At 46.4% G+C, this 24,626-nt stretch overlaps 1 protein-coding gene across 2 annotated transcripts; it reads left to right on the plus strand.

Moving 5' to 3' along the window:
- The first annotated feature begins 19,188 nt into the window (after positions 1-19,188).
- On the plus strand, positions 19,189-22,389 carry LOC140394173 (twist-related protein 2-like). Of its 2 annotated transcripts, none has more exons than XM_072481122.1 (2): positions 19,189-19,915; positions 21,847-22,389. In XM_072481122.1, exon 1 carries the CDS (start codon positions 19,404-19,406, stop codon positions 19,902-19,904), a length of 501 nt encoding a protein of 166 aa, XP_072337223.1. In that variant the 5' UTR covers positions 19,189-19,403; the 3' UTR covers positions 19,905-19,915; positions 21,847-22,389. The 2 variants fall into 2 exon arrangements, with proteins under 2 accessions (XP_072337223.1, XP_072337232.1); XM_072481131.1 differs by having other exon boundaries at positions 21,922-22,389.
- The last annotated feature ends 2,237 nt before the right edge of the window (positions 22,390-24,626 follow it).

The following is a 24,626-nucleotide window of genomic DNA, read 5'->3' on the forward strand; positions in this document are numbered from 1 at the left end:
CTGTATGTTACCGTGTATTTATGTGTGTTTATGAGAAAGTGTGTTCATCTGTGTGAGGGAGATTGTGTGTGTGAGAAAGTGCGTTTATCTGTGTGTGAGTGTGCGTTTGTGTGTGAGAAAGTGTGTTTATCTGTGTGTGAGAGATTGTGTTTGTGTATGTGTGAGAAAGTGTCTATGTGTGTGAGTGTGCGTGTGTGTATGTGTGAGAAAGTGTGTTTATCTATGTGAGAGAGTTTGTGTATGTGTGAGAAAGTGTGTTTATCTGTGTGAGAGAGTTTGTGTGTATGTGAGAAAGTGTGTTTATCTGTGTGAGGGAGTTTGTGTGTGTGTGTGAGAAAGTGTGTTTATCAGTGAGAGAGTGCATTTGTGTGTGTGAGAAAGTGTGTTTATCAGTGTGTGAGAGAGTGCGTTTGTGTATGTGTGAGAAAGTGTCTATCTGTGTGAGAGAGTGTGTTTGTGTACGTGTGAGAAAGTGTGTTTATCTGTGAGAGAGTTTGCGTATGTGTGAGAAAATATGTTTATCTGTGTGAGAGAGTTTGTGTGTGTGTGAGAAAGTGTGTATATCTGTGTGAGGGAGTTTGTGTGTGTGTGTGAGAAAGTGTGTTAATCTGTGTGAGAGAGTTTCTGTATGTGTGAGAGAGTGTGTTTATCTGTGTGAGAGAGTTTGTGTGAGAAAGTGTGTTTATCTGTGTGAGGGAGTTTGAGTGTGTGAGAAAGTGTGTATATCTGTGTGAGGGAGTTTCTGTATGTGTGAGAGAGTGTGTTTATCTGTGTGAGAGAGTTTGTGTGAGAAAGTGTGTTTATCTGTGTGAGGGAGTTTGAGTGTGTGAGAAAGTGTGTATATCTGTGTGAGGGAGTTTGTGTATGTGTGAGAGAGTGTGTTTATCTGTTTGAGAGAGTTGTGTGTGTGAGAAAGTGTGTATATCTGTGTGAGGGAGTTTGTGTGTGTGTGAGAAAGTGTGTATATCTGTGTGAGGGAGTTTGTGCGTGTGAGGAAGTGTGTATATCTGTGTGAGAGAGTTTGTGTGTGTGAGAGATTTGTGTGTGACAGTGTATTTGTGTGTGTTTGTGAGAAAGTGTGTTCATCTGTGTGAGGGAGTTTGTATGTGTGAGAAAGTATGTTTATCTGTGTGTGAGAGAGTGCATTTGTGTATGTGTGAGGAAGTGTGTTTATCTGTGTGAGAGAGTTTGCGTATGTGTGAGAAAGTGTGTTTATCTGTGTGAGAGAGTTTGTGTGTGTGTGTGTGAGAAAGTGTGTTTATCTGTGTGTGAGAGTTTGTTTGTGTGTGTGTGAGATCTGTGAGTGGCCGTGTATTTATGTGTGTTTATGAGAAAGTGTGTTAATCTGTGTGAGGGAGTTTCTGTGTGTGAGAAAGTGTGTTTATCTGTGTGTGAGAGATTGCGTTTGTGTATGTGTGAGAAAGTGTCTATCTGTGTGTGAGAGTGCGTTTGTGTATGTGTGAGTAAGTGTGTTTACCTGTGTGAGAGAGTTTGCGTATGTGTGAGAAAGTGTGTTTATCTGTGTGAGAGAGTTTGTGTGTGTGTGAGAAAGTGTGTATATCTGTGTGAGGGAGTTTGTGTGTGTGAGAAAGTGTGTTTATCTGTGTGTGAGAGATTGCGTTTGTGTATGTGTGAGAAAGTGTCTATCTGTGTGTGTGTGCGTGTGTGTATGTGTGAGAAAGTGTGTTTATCTAAGTGAGAGAGTTTGTGTATGTGTGAGAAAGTGTGTTTATCTGTGTGAGAGAGTTTGTGTGTGTGTGAGAAAGTGTGTATATCTGTGTGAGGGAGTTTGTGCATGTGAGAAAGTGTGTTTATCTGTGTGAGAGAAATTGTGTGTGTAAGAGAAAGTGTGTATATCTGTGTGAGGGAGTTTGTGTGTGTGTGAGAAAGTGTGTTAATCTGTGTGAGAGAGTTTGTGTGTGTGTGTGAGAAAGTGTGTTTATCTGTGTGTGAGAGTTTGTTTGTGTGTGTGCGAGATCTGTGTGTGACCGTGTATTTATGTGTGTTTATGAGAAAGTGTGTTCATCTGTGTGAAGGAGTTTGTGTGTGTGAGAAAGTGTGTTTATCTGTGTGTGAGAGATTGCGTTTGTGTATGTGTGAGAAAGTGTCTATCTGTGTGTGTGTGTATGTGTGAGAAAGTGTGTTTATCTATGTGAGAGAGTTTGTGTATGTGTGAGAAAGTGTGTTTATCTGTGTGAGAGAGTTTGTGTGTGTGTGAGAAAGTGTGTATATCTGTGTGAGGGAGTTTGTGTGTGTGAGAAAGTGTGTTTATCTGTGTGAGGGAGTTTGTGTGTGTGTGTGTGAGAAAGTGTGTTTGAGAGAGTTTGTGTGTGTGAGAAAGTGTGTTTATCTGTGTGAGAGTGTTTGTGTGTGTGTGAGAAAGTGTGTATATCTGTGTGAGGGAGTTTGTGCATGTGAGAAAGTGTGTTTATCTGTGTGAGAGAAATTGTGTGTGTAAGAGAAAGTGTGTATATCTGTGTGAGGGAGTTTGTGTGTGTGAGAGAAAGTGTGTTTTACTGTGTGAGAGAGTTTGTGTGTGTGAGAAAGTGTGTTTATCTGTGTGTGAGTGTGTGTTTGTGTGTGTGAGAGATCTGTGTGTGGCAGTGTATTTGCGTGTGTTTGTGAGAAAGTGTGTTCAGCTGTGTGAGGGAGTTTGTATGTGTGAGAAAGATTGTTTATCTGTGTGAGAGAGTGCGTTTGTGTGTGTGAGAAACTGTGTTTATCTGTGTGTGAGAGAGTGCGTTTGTGTATGTGTGAGAAAGTGTCTATCTGTGTGTGAGAGTGAGTTTGTGTATGTGTGAGGAAGTGTGTTTATCTGTGTGAGAGAGTTTGCGTGTGTGTGAGAAAGTGTGTATATCTGTGTGAGGGAGTTTGTGTGTGTGTGAGAAAGTGTGTTAATCTGTGTGAGAGAGTTTCTGTGTGTGTGTGAGAAAGTGTGTTTATCTGTGTGTGAGAGTTTGTTTGTGTGTGTGTGAGATCTGTGTGTGACCGTGTATTTATGTGTGTTTATGAGAAAGTGTGTTCATCTGTGTGAGGGAGTTTGTGTGTGTGAGAACGTGTGTTTATCTGTGTGTGAGAGTGCGTTTGTGTGTGAGAAAGTGTGTTTATCTGTGTGTGAGAGATTGCGTTTGTGTATGTGTAAGAAAGTGTCTATCTGTGTGCGAGTGTGCGTGTGTGTCTGTGTGAGAAAGTGTGTTTATCAATGTTTGAGAGTTTGTGTGTGTGTGAGAAAGTGTGTTTATCTGTGAGAGAGTGCGTTTGTGTGTGTGAGAAAGTGTGTTTATCAGTGTGTGTGAGAGTGCATTTGTGTATGTGTGAGAAAGTGTCTATCTGTGTGTGAGAGTGTGTTTGTGTATGTGTGAGAAAGTGTGTTTATCTGTGTGAGAGAGTTTGCGTATGTGTGAGAAAGTGTCTTTATCTGTGTGAGAGACTTTGTGTGTGTGTGAGAAAGTGTGTTAATCTGTGTGAGAGAGTTTGTGTCTGTGTGAGAAAGTGTGTTTATCTGTGTGAGAGAGTTTGTGTGTGTGAGAAAGTGTGTATATCTGTGTGAGGGAGTTTGTGTGTGTGAGAAAGTGTGTATATCTGTGTGAGGGAGTTTGTGCGTGTGAGAAAGTGTGTTTATCTGTGTGAGAGAGATTGTGTGTGTGAGAGAAAGTGTGTTTATCTGTGTGAGGGAGTTTGTGTGTGTGAGAAAGTGTGTATATCTGTGTGAGAGAGTTTGTGTGTGTGAGAGAAAGTGTGTTTATCTGTGTGAGAGAGTTTGTGTGTGTGAGAAAGTGTGTTTATCTGTGTGTGAGTGTGTGTTTGTGTGTGTGAGAGATCCGTGTGTGACAGTGTATTTGAGTGTGTTTGTGAGAAAGTGTGTTCATCTGTGTGAGGGAGTTTGTATGTGTGAGAAAGTATGTTTATCTGTGTGAGAGAGTGTGTTTGTGTATGTGTGAGAAAGTGTCTATCTGTGTGTGAGAGTGCGTTAGTGTATGTGTGAGGAAGTGTGTTTATCTTTGTGAGATAGTTTGCGTATGTGTGAGAAAGTGTGTTTATCTGTGTGAGAGAGTTTGCGTATGTGTGAGAAAGTGTCTTTATCTGTGTGAGGGAGTTTGTGTGTATGTGAGAAAGTGTGTTAATCTGTGTGAGAGAGTTTGTGCATGTGTGAGAAAGTGTGTATATCTGTGTGAGGGAGTTTGCATGTGTGTGAGAAAGTGTGTTAATCTGTGTGAGAGAGTTTGTGCATGTGTGAGAAAGTGTGTTTATCTGTGTGAGAGAGTTTGTGTGTGTGTGAGAAAGTATATTTATCTGTGTGAGAGAGTTTGTGTATGTGTGAGAAAGTGTGTTTATCTGTGTGAGAGCGTTTGTGTGTGTGAGAAGGTGTGTTTATCTGTGTGAGAGAGTTTGTGTGTGTGTGAGGAAGTGTGTATATCTGTGTGAGAGTGTTTGTGTGTGTGAGAAAGTGTCTTTATCTGTGTGAGAGAGTTTGTGTGTGTGTGAGAAAGTGTGTACATCTGTGTGAGAGAGTTTGTGTGTGAGAAAGTGTGTTTATCTGTGTGAGGGAGTTTGTGTGTGTGTGAGAAAGTGTGTATATCTGTGTGAGGGAGTTTGTGTGTGTGAGAAAGTGTGTATCTGTGTGTGTGTGTGTGAGAAAGTGTGTTTATCTGTGTGAGGGAGTTTGTGTGTGTGAGAAAGTGTCTTTATCTGTGTGAGAGAGTGTGTGTGTGTGTGAGAAAGTGTGTATATCTGTGTGAGAGTGTTTGTGTGTGTGAGAAAGTGTGTTTATCTGTGTGAGGGAGTTTGTGTGTGTGTGAGAAAGTGTGTATATCTGTGTGAGGGAGTTTGTGTGTGTGTGTGTGAGAAAGTGTGTATATCTGTGTGAGGGAGTTTGTGTGTGTGAGAAAGTGTGTATCTGTGTGTGTGTGTGAGAAAGTGTGTTTATCTGTGTGAGAGAGTTTGTGTGTGTGTGAGAAAGTGTGTTTATCTGTGTGAGGGAGTTTGTGTGTGTGTGAGAAAGTGTGTATATCTGTGTGAGGGAGTTTGTGTGTGTGTGAGAAAGTGTGTATATCTGTGTGAGGGAGTTTGTGTGTGTGTGTGTGAGAAAGTGTGTATATCTGTGTGAGGGAGTTTGTGTGTGTGAGAAAGTGTGTATCTGTGTGTGTGTGTGAGAAAGTGTGTGTATCTGTGTGAGGGAGTTTGTGTGTGTGAGAAAGTGTGTATATCTGTGTGAGAGAGTTTGTGTGTGTGTGATAAAGTGTGTTTATCTGTGTAAGAGTGAGTGTGCTTGCTGGTTTAGCACAGGGCTAAAGAGCTGTCTTTGAAAGCAGACCAAGGCAAGCCAGCAGCATGGTTCCGTTCCCGTACCAGCCTCCCCGAACAGACGCCGGAATGTGGCGACTAGGGGCTTTCCACAGTAACTTCATTTGAAGCCTACTTGCGATAATAAGCGATTTTCATTTCATTTCATGAGTGTGTTTATCTGTGTGACTGTGTGAGAGAGTGTATTTATCTGTGTGACAGAGTGTGTGTGTGAAAAAGTGTGTTTATCTGTGAGAGAGAGAGTATGAGTAGGAGTGTGTGTGAGAGGGTGTGTTTGTTAGTTTTTTCCGGAGTAACATATTCGCCGGTTTATAAAATGCCAAAGGGAAAATCTTGAAATTATGAAACTTGGAATAATCTAGGTTAATGCGACTTTTGCTCTGTAAACTTCCAGCTGCAGTTGTAATTTAATAAAATTGACCAGTCGAAAGTGATTAAGATCCAGTCAGCGCGGATACATTGAACCATTCTTTACTGGTTTAAAACTGGTGAATATAACACTGCTTCATAAATCTGTATCTTTGATCCCACATTCTGGAAAGGTATCTATAAATATTTAAAACGGTCACCCCCTTCGTCTCTACCATAGTGTCAAGTTGTGCTGAGGCAGAGGAAAAGATTGGGCATTGCTATCGGCTACAGGTCGTCTCAAATGATTATGAAGGAGAGTTGTTTTTTTACATTGTGACATGAATGGGCGCTTCTCCCGCCAGCCCTGGGATTAGATACAAATCTGCACCGTATAATTCAGCAGGAGTGAGAACACAGGGAGTGTTTTGATGGTATATCCATCAGACCACTGGACAATTCACTTCTTAACTATTGTTAATAATTACCATTTGCAGAGAACTCAACCAATGACAGCTAAATAATTTCGAAATTAACAGAGAAATTGACCACTTTATGAATGTTGCATCCAAATCCGGCGCATGGTGCCATCATTATAACAGTTAATCAACGTCGCTTCCCCAGATAATTAACAATTAATTAGTAAATGTTAATGCCCTGGCAGTGGAAAAAGAGTAACCATTGCGTGTGCCTGAAATAACGATTTTTTAACTTCAAATTCAATATATTCTCATTATATTCAATTTGCAATAATGAAATACTGACCAGTGTATATAACAGTTTCATTGTTGAGGGATTCTGATGCTCTTCTTACATCGGAAGATTTGATGTGAGCTGATCTCAATACAGGGACCCTGTGTTTTACACACGGTGACATGTACAGGTAAAGGAGTAGGCGAGGACCTCGCTGTCCTGTCTGCTTTGCCTGGGATTTGCTGCAGCCTCTGTACAAACACCCATCTCTCCAGACTAATGCCATCGATTAGAATGTCATGAATAAACAGGGCGGTTGTCAGTTTCTGCAACATGTAAGGTTGAAATATCCCCCTTGTCGATGTTTCAGATTGGCCTGTTGTACTCAAGGCAGACCCGCACTCCAGAAGGAAAGGTGTGCGACCCAGGCTGATATATGAGAGTCAGAGTGAGGAAATTAAAACAATCACAGAAATGAATATATTTCCATAATTTACACACCGTCCAATATATAATCTATCCCCAAAGCTTTCAGCTGATTAGAACATTAAAAAAAAAGATTTTAATTTTGTTTTTGCTGGATTTCATACCCAATATAATCCATTGAAATGATCCCGTGACACCACTTGCTTTGTAGAGGTGGTTCCCATTACGGCTGGTATTTTCATACGAATGTTTTACATTATCCAATTGTTGAACCTCTCTCACTGTACTCCGCAGACCCAGTTACTTAATATCAATTACAGTACTTCATGGTTCCCCAGCACTTACTGACACTGACAGTTTAAACTATAGAGAAAGTAACTGCGCCCTATCGGAGGGAAACGTTTTTCCTAATTTTAATCCTTTTTATTTAAATGTAAGGATACAGATTCAAGGCGTGAAGCCACATTCTGTGCAACTCTTTGTCCTGTTATTATTGACTTCGGAAAGGAGGTCATCCAAAGAGTGGCTGCAACCCCGCGCCCTCTAGCGGCAATGTTAGAGAATGAGGCGAACAAATTCAAAAGGAAGACTTGCATTTATATAGCGCCTCTCGGGATATTCCTGAGGGCAACTGTGCAGTACTTTTGAAGTTTAATTACAGTTGGAACGTAATAAACTCGGCACCAATTTAAGCACAGCAAGCCCTCACAAACAGCAATGTGAGAATGACCCCAATCCTTTTTTTTTGGGGGGGGGGGGGGGCAGTTGGCAAGGACAATGATTGAGAAATAAATGTTGGCCAGGGCTCCTTGGGGAAACCTCCTCTTCTTCAGCATTGCGCGCAAAGCGGCGTTTCACACCCAAATGAGAGTCCAGGCAGGGCCTTAACTTACAACATCTGAGCCGACAAGCGGCATCTCCAACTGGGCGGCACGCCCTCAGTATTGGGCTGGAATGTCAAGGCTAGATTGCTGGGCTCAAGTTTCTGGACTGGGATTAACTCCTGGTTGATTCTGAATGAACCACACATCACTCCGGCTTCATTATCTCTGCTCTCCAACCCAGGTAACCAACAAGGTAACTTCACACCCTGGCTGGGAACTAAACGGAACCGCATCGAAAGGGACCGAGGCTTCACATGAATAAAACACATAAGTCGGCGCATGTATATAAAACCAAAAAGCAATAAAGTTCACTATTAACGTGTCAGTTTTGTAAAACAAATATTGGCCGTAAGCTGCGCGGGTTGAATGCTGCCTGCTAACTGTGGGCAGGAATAAAGAGCACACTTGCCTCTGGGTGGCGCGTCTGGCACAAATCATTCTGCCAAACCTGGATATTTCGAGCGAATTTTACAGGTAATCCCCGCACAGCTCCCACTTCCCCGCCCCCCCCCCCCCCCCCAACAATCATAAATACAAATAATTTAGACGATTAAAAAAAAAGAAAATACAGGACGCACTTTAACCGATTGGTTTAAAACATGATTGAAGAGATGGTTTTGTTTGAAACGGGTTCATGTGCCTTTCCAAAGCCGCTGCAGGGAAACGGAAAGCAAGCATATCCCAGTGAAAACACACACTTCTTCACTGAGTTGCTTGTTACTTTTCTCTCTCTCTCTCTCAGCAACCACCCTTGTAAACTGGCCGCTGCTGCCTCCAGAATGGCCCTCAGTTGGGAAACAAGCGGAAGCGCTGGACAGCCGTCCCGTCCCCACTGTGCCCTGAACCCCGTCCTTCATTCGATCAAACTCCATCCTTCTGACAACAATCACATCTCAATGCAAAAACGTGATTCGGAATTTCAGAATCAGTTCGGAGTCCGGATTCAATGTTTTTAACTGGTGGTTACTGACTGTCAGCTGTGGTTAAGTGGCCAGTTTTTCGATCCCTGGGTCTCGACATTTGTATCCCACTTCAGGTTTGAGCATAAATATCTAAGCTGGCAATTGGTCACTGGAGAAAACTTCAGTACCTTTGTAACATTTATAATGACCACTTTGTAATCACTGTAATATTTATTTGACTGTATTGAAGCACCTCAGATCGCAACGTGATGCATGTAGATACATAAATGATCTGGAGGACGGGATAGGTGGTCTGATTAGCAAGTTTGCAGATGACAGTAAGATTGGTGGAGTAGCAGATAGTGAAGGGGACTGTTAGAGAATACAGCAGAGTAGAGATTGATTGATTGGAGAGTTGGGCGGAGAAATGGCAGATGGAGTTCAATCTGGGCAAATGCGAGGTGATGCATTTTGGAAGATCCAATTCAAGAGCGAACTATACGGTAAATGAAAAGGCCCTGGGGAAAATTGATGTACAGAGAGATCTGGGTGTTCAGGTCCATTGTTCCCTGAAGGTGGCTGCGCAGGTCAATAGAGTGGTCAAGAAGGCATACGGCATGCTTTCCTTCATCGGAAGGGGTATTGAGTACAAGAGTTGGCAGGTCATGTTACAGTTGTATAAGACTTTGGTTCGGTCACATTTGGAATACTGCATACAGTTCTGGTCGCCACATTGCCAAAAGGATGTGGATGCTTTGGAGAAGGTACAGAGGAGGTTCATCAGGATGTTGCCTGGTATAGAGGGCGCTAGCTATGAAGAGAGGTTGAGTAGATTAGGATTATTTTCATTAGAATGACAGAGGTTGAGGGGGGACCTCATTGAGGTCTACAAAATCATGAGAGGTATAGACAGGGTGGATAGCAAGAAGCTTTTTCCCAGAATGGGGGTCTCAATTACTAAGGGTCATGAGTTCAAGGTGAGAGGGGAAAAGTTTAAAGGAGATTTGTGTGAAAAGTTCTTTACGCAGAGGGTGGTGGGTGCCTGGAACGCATTGCCGGTGGAGGTGGTAGAGACGGGCACGATAGCGTCATTTAAGATGTATCTAGACAGATACATGAATGGGCAGGGAGCTGAGGGATACAGATCCTTAGAAAATAGGTGACAGTTTTAGATAGAGGATCTGGATCAGAGCAGGCTTGGAGGGCCGAAGGGCCTGTTCCTGTGCTGTAATTTTTCTTTGATCTAGATAACCTGAATATTATTGCTCTTTGTGTGAAGGCGACCTTGAAATATTCGTAATGTTCTTTCAGATATTTTACAAATAAAGTACACTTTTGCTACGAAAATAAAGTTTGTTCCCCCAAGATGAGGCTATCCCATTGCACGATATGCCGGACACCACAATGTCTTACTGAGTGAGTGCTGCACTATCAGGGAATCAGTACTGAGGGAGTGCTGCACTGTCAGAGTGTCAGGACTAAGGGAGTGCGGCACTGTCAGAGGGTCAGTACTGAGGGAGTGCTGCACTGTCAGAGGGTCAGTACTGAGGGAGTGCTGCACAGTCAGAGGGTCAGTACTGAGAGAGTGCTATGCTATCATAGGATAAGTACTGAGGGAGTGCTGCACTGTCAGAGGGTCAGCACTGAGAGAGTGCTGCACTGTCAGAGGGTCAGTACTGAGAGAGTGCTATGCTATCATAGGATAAGTACTGAGGGAGTGCTGCACTGTCAGTGTCAGTACTGAGGGAGTGCTGCACTGTCAGAGGGTCAGCACTGAGAGAGTGCTGCACTGTCAGAATGTCAGTACTGAGGGAGTGCTGCACTGCCAGAGTGTCAGGACTGAGGAAATGCTCTCCTGTCAGAGGGTCAGTACTGCGAGAGTGCTGCACTGTCAGAGGGTCAGTACTGAGGGAGTGCTGCACTGTCAGAGTGTCAGGACTGAGGGAATGCTCTCCTGTCAGAGGGCCAGTACTGAGGGAGTGCTGTTCTATCAGAGGGTTAGTACTGAGGGAGTGCTCTCCTGTCAGAGGGTCAGTATTGAGGGTGTGCTGCACTGTCAGAATGTCAGTACTGAGGGAGTGCTGCACTGTCAGAGTGTCAGTACTGAGGTAATGCTCTCCTGTCAGAGGGTCAGTACTGAGGGTGTGCTGCACTGTCAGTGGGTCAGTACTGAGGGAGTGCTCTCCTGTCAGAGGGTCAGTACTGAGGGTGTGCTGCACTGTCAGAGGGTCAGTACTGAAGGTGTGCTGCACTGTCAGAGGGTCAGTACTGGGGGGTGCTCTCCTGTCAGACGTTCAGTACTGATTGCTGCACTGTCAGAAGCTCAATACTGAGGGAGAGCTACAATGTTGGGAGGGGGGTTTGTACTGGGAAGTGCTGCATTGTTGGAGGGAGGGGGTCTGTACTGAGGGAGTGCTGCATTGTTGGAGGGGGCGGGTTGTACTGGGGGAGTGCTGCACTGTTGGAGGAGTCTGTAGTGGGGAGTGCTGTGCTGTTGGGGGTGTGTGTACTGGAGGGGTGCTGTATTGTTGGTGGGGTCTGTACTGGGGTAGTGCTGCACTGTTGGGGGCTCCGTACTGGTGGAGTGCTGCACTATTGGAGGGGTCTGTACTGGGGGAGTGCTGTATTGTTGGGCAGGGTCTGCACTGTTGGGGGGGTCTGTACTGGGGGAGTGCTGCATTGTTGGGGGGGGGTCTGTACTGGGGGAGTGCTGCATTGTTGGGGGGTCTGTACTGGGGGAGTGCTGCGCGGTTGGGGGGTCTGTACTGGCAGGGTGCTGCATTGTTGGAGGGGGGTCTGTACTGGGGGAGTGCTGCGTGGTTGGGGGGTCTGTACTGGCAGAGTGCTGCATTGTTGGAGGGGGGTCTGTACTGGGGGAGTGCTTCGCTGTTGGGGGGGTGGGGTTCTGTACCGGGGGGGGGGCTGCTGCAGTGTTGAAGGGAGGGGGTCTGTACTGGGGGATTTCTGCACTGTTGGAGGGGGGTCTGTACTGGGGGAGTGCAGCACTGTTGGGGGGGGGGTCTGCACTGGGGCAATGCTCCACTGTTGGGGGGGTCTGTACTGGGGCAATGCTGCACTGTTGGGGGGTCTGTACTGGGGGGGTGCGGCATTGTTGGGCGGGTCTGTACTGAGGTGCGCTGCACTGTTGGAGAGGGAGTCTGTACTAGGGGAGTGCTGCACTGTTGGAGGGATCTGTACTGGGGGAGTACTGCACTGTTGGAGGGGGGTCTGTACTGGGGGAGTGTTGCACTGTTGGAGGGGGGTCTGTACTGGGGGAGTGCTGCATTGTTGGGGGGTCTGTACTGGGGGACTGCGGCATTGTTGGGCGGGTCTGTACTGGGAGCGCTGCACTGTTAGAGAGGGTGTCTGTACTGGGGGAGTGCGGCATTGTTGGCCGGGTCTCTACTGGGGGAGCACTGCATGATTGGGGGGTCTGTACTGGGGAGTGCTGCACTGTTGGGGGTCTGTACTGGTGGAGTGCTGCACTGTTGGGGGTCTGTACTGGTGGAGTGCTGCAATGTTGGGGGTCTGTACTGGTGGAGTGCTGCACTGTTGGATGGGGGGGGGGGGTCTGTACTGTTGGAGAGGGGGTCTGTACTGGGGGAGTGCTGCACTGTTGTGGGTGTCTGTACTGGGGGAGTGCTGCACTGCTGGGGGTCTGTACTGGTGGAGTGCTGCACTGTTGGATGGGGGGGGGGTCTGTACTGTTGGAGAGGGGGTCTGTACTGGGGGAGTGCTGCACTGTTGTGGGTGTCTGTACTGGGGGAGTGCTGTATTGTTGGGTGGTGTCTGTGCTTGGGGAGTACTGTATTTTTAGGGGGTCTGTACTGGGGGAGTACTGCACTGTTGGGGGGTGTCTGTACTGGGGGGAGTGCAGTATTTTTAGGGGGTCTGTACTTGGGGAGTGCTGTATTGTTGGGGTTCTGCACTGGGTGTGCGCTGCACTGTTGGAAGGGGTGGGTCTGTACTAGGGGAGTGTTGAATGGTTGGAGAGGGGGCGTCTGTACTGGGAGGGTGCTGCACTGTTAGAGTGGGGTCTGTACTGGGGGAGTGTTGCACTATAGGAGGGGGGTTCTGTATTGTGGGAGTGCTGCATTGTTGGGGGTCTGTACTAGGGGAGTGCAGCACTGTTGGAGGGGGGGGTTTGGACAGGGGGAGTGCTGCACTGTTGGGGGGTCTGTACTGGAGGAGTGCTGCACTGTTGGAGGGGGGGGGTCTGGACTGGGGGCGTGCTGCACTGTTAGGGGTCTGTACTGGGGAGTGCTGCACTGTTGGAGGGGAGGGGGGTTTGGACTGGGGGAGTGCTGCACTGTTGGGGGGTCTGTACTGGGGGAGTGCTGCACTGGTGGAAGGGGGGTCTGTACTGTGGGAATGCTGCACCGTTGGGGGGTCTGCACTGGGGGAGTGCTGCACTGGTGGAAGGGGGGTCTGTACTGTGGGAGTGCTGCACCGTTGGAGGCGCTTGCCTTCCAGGTGGATGTGAAATATGTCATTACAAGAGCAAAGTACAGAGTGCACAGAGGGACTGGAAACCGTTCACAATCCCTCGGGTTCATGTCTGAGATCGAATGCATTTTGTAAATACCAAGTGTAAAATTGTTTCGAGACACCTCAGGGGAGAAGACGCTATGTGAAGGAATGTTGTATTCTGTTGCAGTTTCTGTAATTTTTCAATTTGAAAGGTTTTTTCCCCAGACTGTGTGCATGACATGGAACATATATTGAAAATATCAAGAATTAGAATTGTATAGAGGCACTTAAGAATGGAACACGCTGTTTCGAGACTAGTAGAGTTTTATGGCATTTTCTGTAATTTGTAATGTACAGATTTCATGAATAAATGATCTATTTGGAAAAATTAGTTCTCCCTGGTGCCCTGGCCAATATTTATCCCTTAATCAACACGGCTAGTACAGCTTCTCCGGTCATTGTCACATTGCAGTTGGTGGAATCTTGCTGTGCAGATTGACCGCCCGTGTTTCCCACATTACAACAGTGACCACACTTCAAAAGTACTGAATTGGCTGCAAAGGTACTTCGAGAGCGTCTAGAGGTCGTGGGGGTGGGGGTGGGGGGGGGGGGGGGGGAGGGGGGTGATATATAAATGCTAGTCTTTCATTGCATATGAATTGTTTTAGCTATCTTGCTAACTGGGACTATTTCCCATACGGGTGCATTTTTCTGCCGGGACATCCTGTGGTTATGTCTGTGCTTGAGTGTGAGTGTGTGTGAATGTGTGAGTGAGTGTGTGTGTGTGTGAGTGAGTGTGTGTGTAAGTGGTGAGTGTGAGTGTGTGTGAATGTGTGAGTGAGTATGTGTGTGAGTGAGTGTGTGTGTAAGTGGTGAGTGTGTGTGAATGTGTGAGTATGTGTGTGAGTGAGTGTGTGTGTAAGTGGTGAGTGTGTGTGAATGTGTGAGTGAGTATGTGTGTGTGAGTGAGTGTGTGTGTAAGTGGTGAGTGTGAGTGAGTGTGAATGTGTGTGTGAGTGCGAATGTGTGTGGGTGTGTGTGAGTGCGAATGTGTGTGGGTGGGTGAGAGGGAGAATGTGGGTGTGACTGTGCGAGTGTGAATGTGAGTGAGTGTGCGTGTGAGTGCATAAGCGAGTGAGTGAGTGTGAATGTGTAAGTGTGAATGTGTGTGCGTGGATGAGAGTGAGAATGTGAGTGAGTGTGAGTGTTTGTGTGAGTGAGAGTGAGTGGGCGTGTGAATAAGTGAGTGAGAGAGTGAGTGTGAACGTGTGTGTGAGTGTGAATGTGTGTGAGTATGTGTGTTAGTGTGCGTGAATTCGTGAGTATGTGAATGTGTGGGTGTTGTCAAACTGCGCTCAGAATTTAACTTGGTTGGGAGATTGTAGGGGTCAGGACAAAGTTGTAAGAGCTGAGGAGTTTGTGAGGGTACACAGGCTCCACATTGTAAATACAGGTGCAGACTTTCATTCAAGGAATTTGAAGGCAGAATTTATCGCTTTTTCGGGGTTTTTTTTCAATCGTTCGTGGCCGCAATCATTCGTTTGGATACGCTCCCGTGTATTTTACAAAATGCATTCGGTGCTTGGAATACAATTATACTGCTCTCGGTTTGTACAAAAATGTAAGCAAATATTGTTTTCTATCGAACGTTTTTCCAGGATAATAAATGAAAGTCGGCGCTGATCCTAGGGTTAAGGATCAAGTTGAATAAGACAACACGGCTCTGCCTGTATACCAAGCCCCGACTGTGATCACGGCAGTGTGTGGAAGGAGGCATCATTCCAATACACTTCAGAATGTGTCCCCTTCCGTTTCTTAACTCCTCACCTCGCTATCCTGTTTGTGTTGTATCGGCTCCACCGCCAGTGTCGAGGCAGCTCTGCTTTCGTTCATCCCCAAGGACAAGGCAAATAGAACTGTTACTCCAAGGCTCCAAGGAATTTTTCATTCAACAACAAAAAAAAAATAGGGTGTAAAATCAGTCCAAATTTTCAGGGCGAGTGGTAGAGGATGTTGTCCGAGAGAATGGGAGCGGAAATCTCTGCTTTCGAAATGTAAAGTTGTGAAACGTGAACAATACCAGCGAGACATTAATCCCGAAAAAGGTGAGAGAGCGAACACCGGGCATGCTTTCTCCAGCCTTCAGAGCTTCAATTCTCTCCCTAACCCAGCTTGTGTTTATATATTTGCTGGGACTGGGACTCCGGCGGGAGAAAGCAGAAGGTGGCTTAAATATGCAGAGTTTAAACAAAGTTCCTCCGGCGTTAGGAGAGTTGTGGCTGAAAGGAGTGTTTAACTGCTAACTCCATCAACACAAAACATGAAATACACTAACGCGCAACAACAAATATTCCTGATATTATTTTGCTGCTTGTAAACATTCAGAATTCTTGTCGTTTTTAGAGGCGAAATTGCAGGTTACCATGGGGGCAACACTCCAGGAATGTAGACATTTGCAGGACCATTGGGATCTCAAAGTCCAGACAGAGAAATAGTTCCGAAAAAGGCGAGAATCAAAGAACGAATGGCCGCAGGGGAAAGTCGAGCAACAACCTGCCCAGAAACACAGACAGACACACACAAACACTGACAAACTCAGACACATACTCACAAAAACACGGACGCAACACACTCAGAGGCGACACACGCAATCCCAGACACACACATAGAGAAACACGAACACAGAAACAAACACACTCAGACACACACAGGCTCACACAAACACGTTCAGTCACACAGGCTCACACAGACACACTCAGAGACACATGCACAGACATATGCAAATGCACACACATATACAGACGCACACACATATACAGACGCACACACTCATACAGACAACCAGACGTCCACATGCATGCAAACACACACAGTGAGGCACATGCAAATGCACATACGCACTAACAGACACACACACACACAGACAGGCACTCACACATACACATACAAACATGCACACACAAACATACCCATATATACACACAAACATACACACACAAGCAAAGACACACACATACGCGCCGTGGTTAGCACTGATACCTCAGGGCGCCGAGGACCAGGGATCGATTCCGGCCCCAGGTCACTGCCCGAGTGGAGTTTGCACATTCTCCCCGTGTGGGTCTGACCCCCACAACCCAGAAGACGTACAGGGTAGGTGGATTGGTCATGCTAAATTGCACGTTAATTGAAAAAAAAGAATTGAATGCTCTAAATTTATATTTTAAAATATACACACATCCACACTCACAACACATACTCTCACACGTTCACTGTCACACGCACATTTACATTCTCTCACTCTCACAGACTCATTCTCTTACACACACATTCACAAACAACGTCACTCACACACTCTCAAATACACACTCTCACTCTTGCTCTCTCACACACACTTACTCTGTCTCACTCTCACGCACACACTCTCACTCACACCCATTCTCTCTTACACACTCTCACACACACACTCTCTCACACTCACTCTCTCTTACACACTCTCACACTCACACACCCTCTCTTACACACTCTCACTCACTCTCTCACACACACTCTCACAAACACACTCTCACTCACAAACACTCTCACACACACTTTCTCTCACACACACTCTCTCCACACTCTCTCTCACACAGACACAAACACAAACACATTCACCAGTGGAAGGGGCAGTAGCCGCTGACAAGATTTCACAACCATTCGATATTTTTACAGTTTACCGTAAATTCCGTGCCTTTGCTCCTTGATACAATTATCCACACACACCACCAAGCTGAGAGAATCAGCAAACCAAACAGCAATGTTTAACAAGATAAAGATCACCTTTGTTGTATGTTGACCCAAATGATTGTCTCCGAGGCTCCCAGGAAGCTGTCAAGAGACCCAAATATAACAACTCAACTGCAAAGAGGCAAGGACTATATTTATGTTTTATATTTAAAATATATTTTATATTTCAAGTTCAAACCGTGCACTGCACAATGACTTACCGTAATAACTAGAATTGAGATTATACAGGAAATCAATAACAGTGAGACTGAATGATCCTTCACCAATATAAACTCAGCAGGTTTTGAATCAAATTATTCCCAATTCCAGCACAGGATGGGTTTTGTTTTCTCGTAATATGAATAGAAGGTTTGGTTGGGACATACCGTGTCCTTCCAGCGGGTGTGAAGTGTTTCTGGGCAGCCGGCGATAATATTCTGATTTTCAATCAACTATGTTAACACAAAATTGATCAACTCAAAGTGCCGGGGACACCCACCCCTTTTGGGATGACAATATCGGGGCCAGTGGACCGGGCCCCTCTTAGATTGCATTGGGGAACAACTTCTTCAATCTGCACCATTCTTTGAGCAGGTTTGGCTTTGTTTTGCGGGTTGAGCAGCGAGATGGCCGGAGCGATTTCGTTAGAAGGGTGGGTTTGGATAAAGGATCCGGCAACACCAATTAGTTTAATAAGATCCACACAGGCTTTTGGGCTTTTTATTCTGTTGAAGTCAAGATCTGCGTGGTGAATGCAGGATTTCTATTGTACCTATCATTCTCCAGAATCAAATCCCTAACGGGGATATCTGACTGTGTCCCAGAGCGGACTCTTTCTTTATTAAAGGTCATGAATGTTGCTAATATCGCAGGTGGCCGATTGGGATTGGCTCACCGCTGTCAGGAGGTTGGTTCATGCGATGTCGGGTTCCCTGGTTAGGCCAGAATATGTTGTCCATGCTGAATGGACCTTGAGAAGGTCTGATGAGCCGCTGCAGTGGGTGTGATGCAGAGGGGGGGGGGGGGGGGGGCTCTCCACAGGTACAGTACACCACCCCCCCCTCCTCCACCAGGCCAGTCAGAACCCCCCACCACCACCACCACCAAACCCCAATGACAGCTCACACACTGGCCCAGGAATTTCAGTCCCGTCTTTCATTTTCTGCAAGTCAACTATTTTCAAACTGCCCCCGTCCGGGGACGGCGGCCAACAAATCGCCCCCTTTTCCTGGGAGCCGGGAGACCGGACCCTGTCTCCTGGATGGGGAGGCTTCCTCAATTATACACAGACCTGACAGAGAGAGAGAGAGAGCGAGAGGGGCGGACTGTTACCACCTGGAAAATCATAAATGTTGTACAGTGTACAGCTTGAAGTGTATCAATTTTGCCGAAATTATGGCTTCACTTAAGGGGACGGGGAAAGAGAGAAACAGGCAGAGACGGGGGGAGGGGGGGGGGGGGTTACAGACAGAGAGCGTGACAGAAAGAGAGAGAGGCAGAGGGGGAGAGAGACAGAGAGAGGGATAGAGAGATAGAGTCAGAGAGACAGACAGAAAGAGACAGAGAGCGGCAGAGAGGGCGAGAGGCAGAGAGAGAGAGACGGAGAGAGAGAGAGAGAGAGAAAGAAAGACAGAAATGCATAAAGACAGAAAGAGACAGAGAGAGAGAGAAAGACAGAAAGAGACAGAGAGAGAGAGGGGGAGATAGAGATACAGACAGAAAAAGACAGAGAGAAAAAGCCAGAGAGACAGAGAGAAAGAGACAGTGAGAGAGAGGGAGAGACAGAGAGAAACAGAAAGAGGCAGAGGGAGAAAGAGGGAGAGACACAGAGAGAGACAATAAGAGACAGACAGGGAGAGACAGAATACAGACAGAGGAAGCGAAGTCCACCTCAGACCGAGGAATGTCACAAACATGCTGGAAAATTGCAGCCGGTTTTACACAGCCTGCCAGTTTGTTTTGTGCGAATTGAGGTGATGAGCCCGCGATTTAGGGCTCCGCTTTTAAAAAAAGACATTTGCATTGTGCCTTTCCTTGTTGAAGGGCTTGTTGCCGTGTTTGCTTTTAGTTGTTGCATTTTATCCTTACACCCTTCGTCCAGAACAAATCGAGCGAACTCCCCACTCCCCACCTGGTAAAAGATGTTTAATATCCTGGCAGATTTGCCTTTGGCATCGAAGGGGAAACTTTCCCCTTAAAGGGCTGGCCTTTAATTGGTGGAAACCTCCCCCCTCCCCATTCAGGCTCTCGCTTTCAGGTGGGATTCTATTCCCAGCTAAAATATTATTTTAAACTGTCAGCCTCTTCCAGGATCTGGCCCCGCCTATTCCTGCTGCAGCCAATCACAAGTTCCTGCCACCTCCGCATTCGTAATTTTCATTCCCCAAAATCCAGCCAAAAGAAAAGTTGGAAAGTTTCGGTGAAGTTCCTGACTGGGCCGCACTGAGTGTCCTTATTGGGCGATCAGGGGGTTTATCCCGCCGCTGGCAGAAACTTTTATTTATTTATTTTGTCCCGGGTAAAGCCTTTTTCCTTCCTTGATCCAGTTAACTTTCTTCCCCCAATCTACCCACCCCTTTCCCTCCCTCCCTCCCTCTCCCAGGGCCAGTGTGACATGCCGTTAGACATCATGCAAGCCAGTCCCCGCAGTCTGCCCGTTTCTCCCGCAGACAGTTTAGCGAGCAGCGAGGAGGCGGCGGACAGGCAGCAGAAGAGATACGACAGCAAGAGGAGGTACAGCAAGAAGTCCAGCGAGGACGGCAGCCCGACCCCCGGCAAGAGGAACAAGAAGTCCAGCCCCAGCTCGCAGTCCTACGAGGAACTGCAGAGCCAGCGAATCCTGGCCAACGTGAGGGAGCGGCAGAGGACTCAGTCCCTCAACGAGGCGTTTTCCTCCCTGCGGAAAATCATCCCCACCCTCCCCTCGGACAAACTCAGCAAAATCCAGACCCTCAAACTGGCCTCCAGGTACATCGACTTCCTCTACCAGGTCCTCCAGAGCGACGAGATGGACCAGAAAATGACCAGCTGCAGCTATGTGGCCCACGAGAGATTGAGTTACGCTTTCTCTGTGTGGCGAATGGAGGGAGCCTGGTCCATGTCCGCCACTCACTAGCCCCCGAAACGGTACGTGTTTCTTCATCTAATCCACTGGGGATGTTCCCTACCCAAACTGTCAAGGCAGCACTGTGTATGTGTGTATGGGTATTTCTGTGGGTGTATGTGTGTGAATGCCTGTGTGTGTGTGTGTCTGGATGTGTGTGTCTCTGTGGGGCGGTGTATGTGCGTGGGTACCTGTGTGTGTAGATGTGTGTCTGTGTGGAAGGTGTATGTGTGTGGGTGTATGTATGTGTGTCTGTGTGGAAGGTGTATGTTTGTGGGTACCTGTGTGTGTAGATGTGTGTCTGTGTGGAAGGTGTATGTGTGTGGGTGTATGTATGTGTGTCTGTGTGGAAGGTGTATGTTTGTGGGTACCTGTGTGTGTAGATGTGTGTCTGTGTGGAAGGTGTATGTGTGTGCGTGTATGTATGTGTGGGTATGTGTGTGTTTGTGTGAAAGGTGTATGGGTATGTGTGTGGGTATGTGTGTGTGAGGGTACCTGTGTGTGTAGATGTGTGTCTGTGTGGGGGTGTATGGGTATTTGTGTGAGGGTATGTGTGTGGGTGTATGTGTGTGTGTCTGTCTGTGTGGGGGTGTATGTTTTTGGGTGCATGTATGTGTGCGTGGGAGGGAGAGACCGTTTGTGGGGTGTTTCAGTAATAGTGTGTGTGTGTGGGGGGGGGTGGGTGTATGTGTGTGTGACTGTGTGTATATGGGTGTTGGATGGTGAATGTGTGGGTGTTGTGTATATATGTGTGTATGGGTGTGTTTGTATGTGTATGTATGTGTGTGGGTGTCAGAGAGAGGGGGTGATAGTGGGGGTGGGGTCTCCAGGGCGAGTTGAACCCAGTGTTTCTGTGTCTGAAACAGTTATGAGACTATATGAATGTCAATTCACCGACTGAACTCAGTTCTTTCGGTAGGTCCTCTCGCCATTTAATATGTTTCTTAAATGCAGGACAGCAAACAAATTATCTGTTTGTTAATCCCCCTCGCAAGTTCCACATTCAGATTTGCGTCTGCATTGACTGTCTAAGACAGGATACGTATTTCCCTGGGTTAAACAGTCGCTGTTTGCAGGGTGGAGTGGCTGAGAGGTAAAGGCACAGAAGCCATTAAATAGGAAGGTAAATATTCTTTTCAGGAGGTGTCCAAATTGGATTATTTGTTGCATTATGGTTTTGATAATTATCATATTTACTTTGATCGTGAAGACATAAGCAATCCTTCAGATTTTTTATTAAATGGGATTGGGTCACAATAAATCATATTAGGTGTCCATAGGCACCCCGGGGTTGGGAAATGAATGGAATGTCAAGGATTTAGTAAATAACTTCCTGCTGTTAGCAATATCCATGCGAGTGTGACGAACGGGTGTTTTTCAAAAGTGACCAACTCCATACTTACCGACGTTACCATCCTCTAGAAATATACCAGATCCTTCCCCCCGAAAATATACTTCATTTATACAACTTGTAAAAGTGCATTATAAAACATTCTGAATGGAGTGCAATAAAACAGGGAGTGCAATAAAATGGAACGGTTCTCCCCTCGATATGGTCTATTTCGAGATGCTTCAAACGCAGCTGGAACACTGTTGATATTTACCGTCAATGGAATTGGAAATTAGATGATATTTATATTGTCTTGACACTCACCACTAATGTGTGCCCTTGTTGCGACAGGTTGTGTTATTTTCGAGTGATTGTAAACCTATGTGGATCTAGCTCAGTTATTTCTACCAACCCACTAAGGTGTAATGGGGAACAAAATGGACAAGTGCAGTCTCGTCCCATTATGTGAACGAACTGTTCTCCCAATCTCACCCCCCAGCCTTTGCTCAGTCAGAGAACGGCGAGGTGGTCACAATAGGAGCAACTCATTTTGTATATTCCATTTTACTTGTCCCGCGGCTGTGGTTAAAGTCAACTTTCGTTTGTCCCCCATCATATTGACAGGCAGTCAAAGGGTCGTCGGAGCTCTCGCTTGTGGGTGAGGATTGGAGTGGAAATACTTTTTTTTATTCCACACAGAGGGACCACGAAGACATCTCGGCCACGTCTCAACCGATACTCGCTCTGAACTCGGGGGGGAAAAAGAGCCCCTCCAGACTGGACAGTGAATTGAAAGATTTCAGCCGCGAATCAAAAAGAAGTGTTACTTTTCAGATGTCAAGCATCGTGTGGCCGCAAGAGAGGGTGTGCGGTCAATCATGGTGAAATGGTAATATGGCCAGTCAGGACCCCGCTCGCACTGGACGCCTTGGGATCTTTCCATGCCTTTACTGCTTTAGAAACCAAAATAGTCGATTGCTGAGGTTAATCATCCAGACAAATTGAACCGAGACAGATCAAGAAAAGCAACCAAAGAAAAAAAGAGAATCGGTCACTGCATGTTCGCCCTCAGTAACCCTGGAATAAGCAAAGCTTCAATCACCTCCTTGCCTTTTCTTTATCGCGTGTAAATCTGGCTAGTTTATTTATTAAAGTGTTATCACCGAATGGGTGTGTGAGGCGGCTCGATGGTACTTGCTTCTGGCGATTCTTCACTCCTGTGCGTGAGTTAATGGGTGGGTGGGGGGGGATATGATTTTTTATAAACACAATTTAAATCATTCAGATTCAGCAATTTAAAAAAAAAGGAAAAATATAACTTTTATTTTCCTGATTAAATAAAACAACCAGAAAGAAAGTACAAACAAACAAAGCTTAAAACTCACAATGAGAAAATGATTTCAACTGACCGGCGAAAATTTACCCTTTATACATCTTTGGATAGCGAGGATATGTATATTGTATTTGTACAGCCGGGATGTATAATATACTCTTCCGATGTATGTGTGTCGATGGATGTTTGTTTAAGTATATATATGTATGTGTTCATGTATGTGTGTTCATGTATGTATGTGTGTTCATGTATGTGTGTTCATGTATGTCCATTTATGTTTGAGGTCGATTTAGCTCAGGCGGCTAGTTCGTGAGAGCGAGACCAGCAGGGCGGGTTTAATTCCCGTACCGGCTGAGGTTATCCATGAAGGCCGCACCTTCTCAACCTTGCTCCTCGCCTGAGGTGTGGTGATCCTCAGGTTAACTCACCACCAGTCAGCTCGCCCCAAAGAGGAAAGCGAACTATGGCCATTTTATTTTTCACTTCTGTGCTTTTGTGAGTATGTATGTGTGTTGAAGCGTCTGTATTTCTGTAAATGTGTATACGTATGTGTACTTATGTATGTGTTCACGTATATGTGTTTAAGTATGTGTACTTATATATGCGTTCGTGTATGTGCATTTATGAATGTGTTCATGTATGTCTATTTATATGTGTGTCTATGTATTTGTGTCCACGTGTGTGTCTATGCATATGTGTATGTCCACGTGTGTGTGTCTATGTGCATGTGTCTATGTGCATGTGTCTGTGTGTGTCCATGTGTATGCGTCTGTGTCTGTGTGTGTACGTATGTGTGTCAATGTGTGTGCCCATGTGTGTGTCTATATGTGTGAAACCATGTGTGTGTCCATGTGTGTGTCCATGTGTGTGCTCATGTGTGTCCACGTGTGCATGGCAATGTGTGTGTCCATGTGCATGGGCCCATGTGTGTGTTGTGTTTATGTGAGTGTCCACGTGTGAGTTCATGTGTGTGCCTGTGTGTCCATGTGTATGTCCATGTTTGTTTCTCCATGTGTGTGTCCATATGTATGGGCCCATGTGTGTATGTGTGTCTGTCTATGTGTGCGTGTGTCCATGTTTGTTTGTCCATGTGTGCGTGTGTCTGTCCGCGTGTGCTCAGTAACCTTGCAGCATTAATAAATAATCAGCAGATCAATCCCGGGAGATTCAGTATCCGTTCAGAGAAACGGAGCGCTGGCACAGACTTACCAGGTGGAGCTTCTACACCTGAAGCCGCAGATTTCAGTATTAGTTGAGTCCAGTGAGCTTTGTTCCTGGGACATCGATGTAACAAATAGATAACCATTTATAAAATAAGTGCTTTATCGGAAAACACGGTGGGAGACAATAGTTTGATGTGTTGTCGATTTAACAAGAGGACTTGATTCAGTTTGTAGCACGAACTGAATGTCTGGAAACATCAAGTCCACAAGAAGCAGATTGGTCGGCTTTGCTGAGTGGAAGGACCCAGGTTGTGGTTAGTTAGTTCACTCCGTCAGTAGGACCCGCTTACTTAATTGAAAGTCCGATTTCTGAAAATGTTAAACATCAACGCGCCTTGGGGGGAGTTGCAGAATTCCCTGGGTCGGGATTTGAGAGAGAGGAAAACCTATAAACTCGGGGAGGGAGTTTTCAACTTGTACAATTAACATGTCGTGATAAAGACACATGGATTCAGAATGACTGTGCCCACACTGCCAGCGAGGTTGCTGCTGGGAGCAGGGCTGTGCCCACACTGCCAGCGAGGTTGCTGCTGGGAGCAGGGCTGTGCCCACACTGCCAGTGAGGTTGCTGCAGGGCTGTGCCCACACTGCCAGTGAGGTTGCTGCCGGGAGCAGGGCTGTGCCCACACTGCCAGCGAGGTTGCTGCTGGGAGCAGGGCTGTGCCCACACTGCCAATGTGGTTGCTGCCGGGAGCAGGGCTGTGCCCACACTGCCAGTGAGGTTGCTGCCGGGAGCAGGGCTGTGCCCACACAGCCAGTGAGGTTGCTGCAGGGCTGTGCCCACACTGCCAGCGGGGTTGCTGCTGGGAGCAGGGCAGTGCCCACACTGCCAGCGAGGTTGCTGCTGG

Source organism: Scyliorhinus torazame, chromosome 2 (assembly GCF_047496885.1).
Source record: "Scyliorhinus torazame isolate Kashiwa2021f chromosome 2, sScyTor2.1, whole genome shotgun sequence".
Lineage (NCBI taxonomy): Eukaryota > Metazoa > Chordata > Chondrichthyes > Carcharhiniformes > Scyliorhinidae > Scyliorhinus > Scyliorhinus torazame.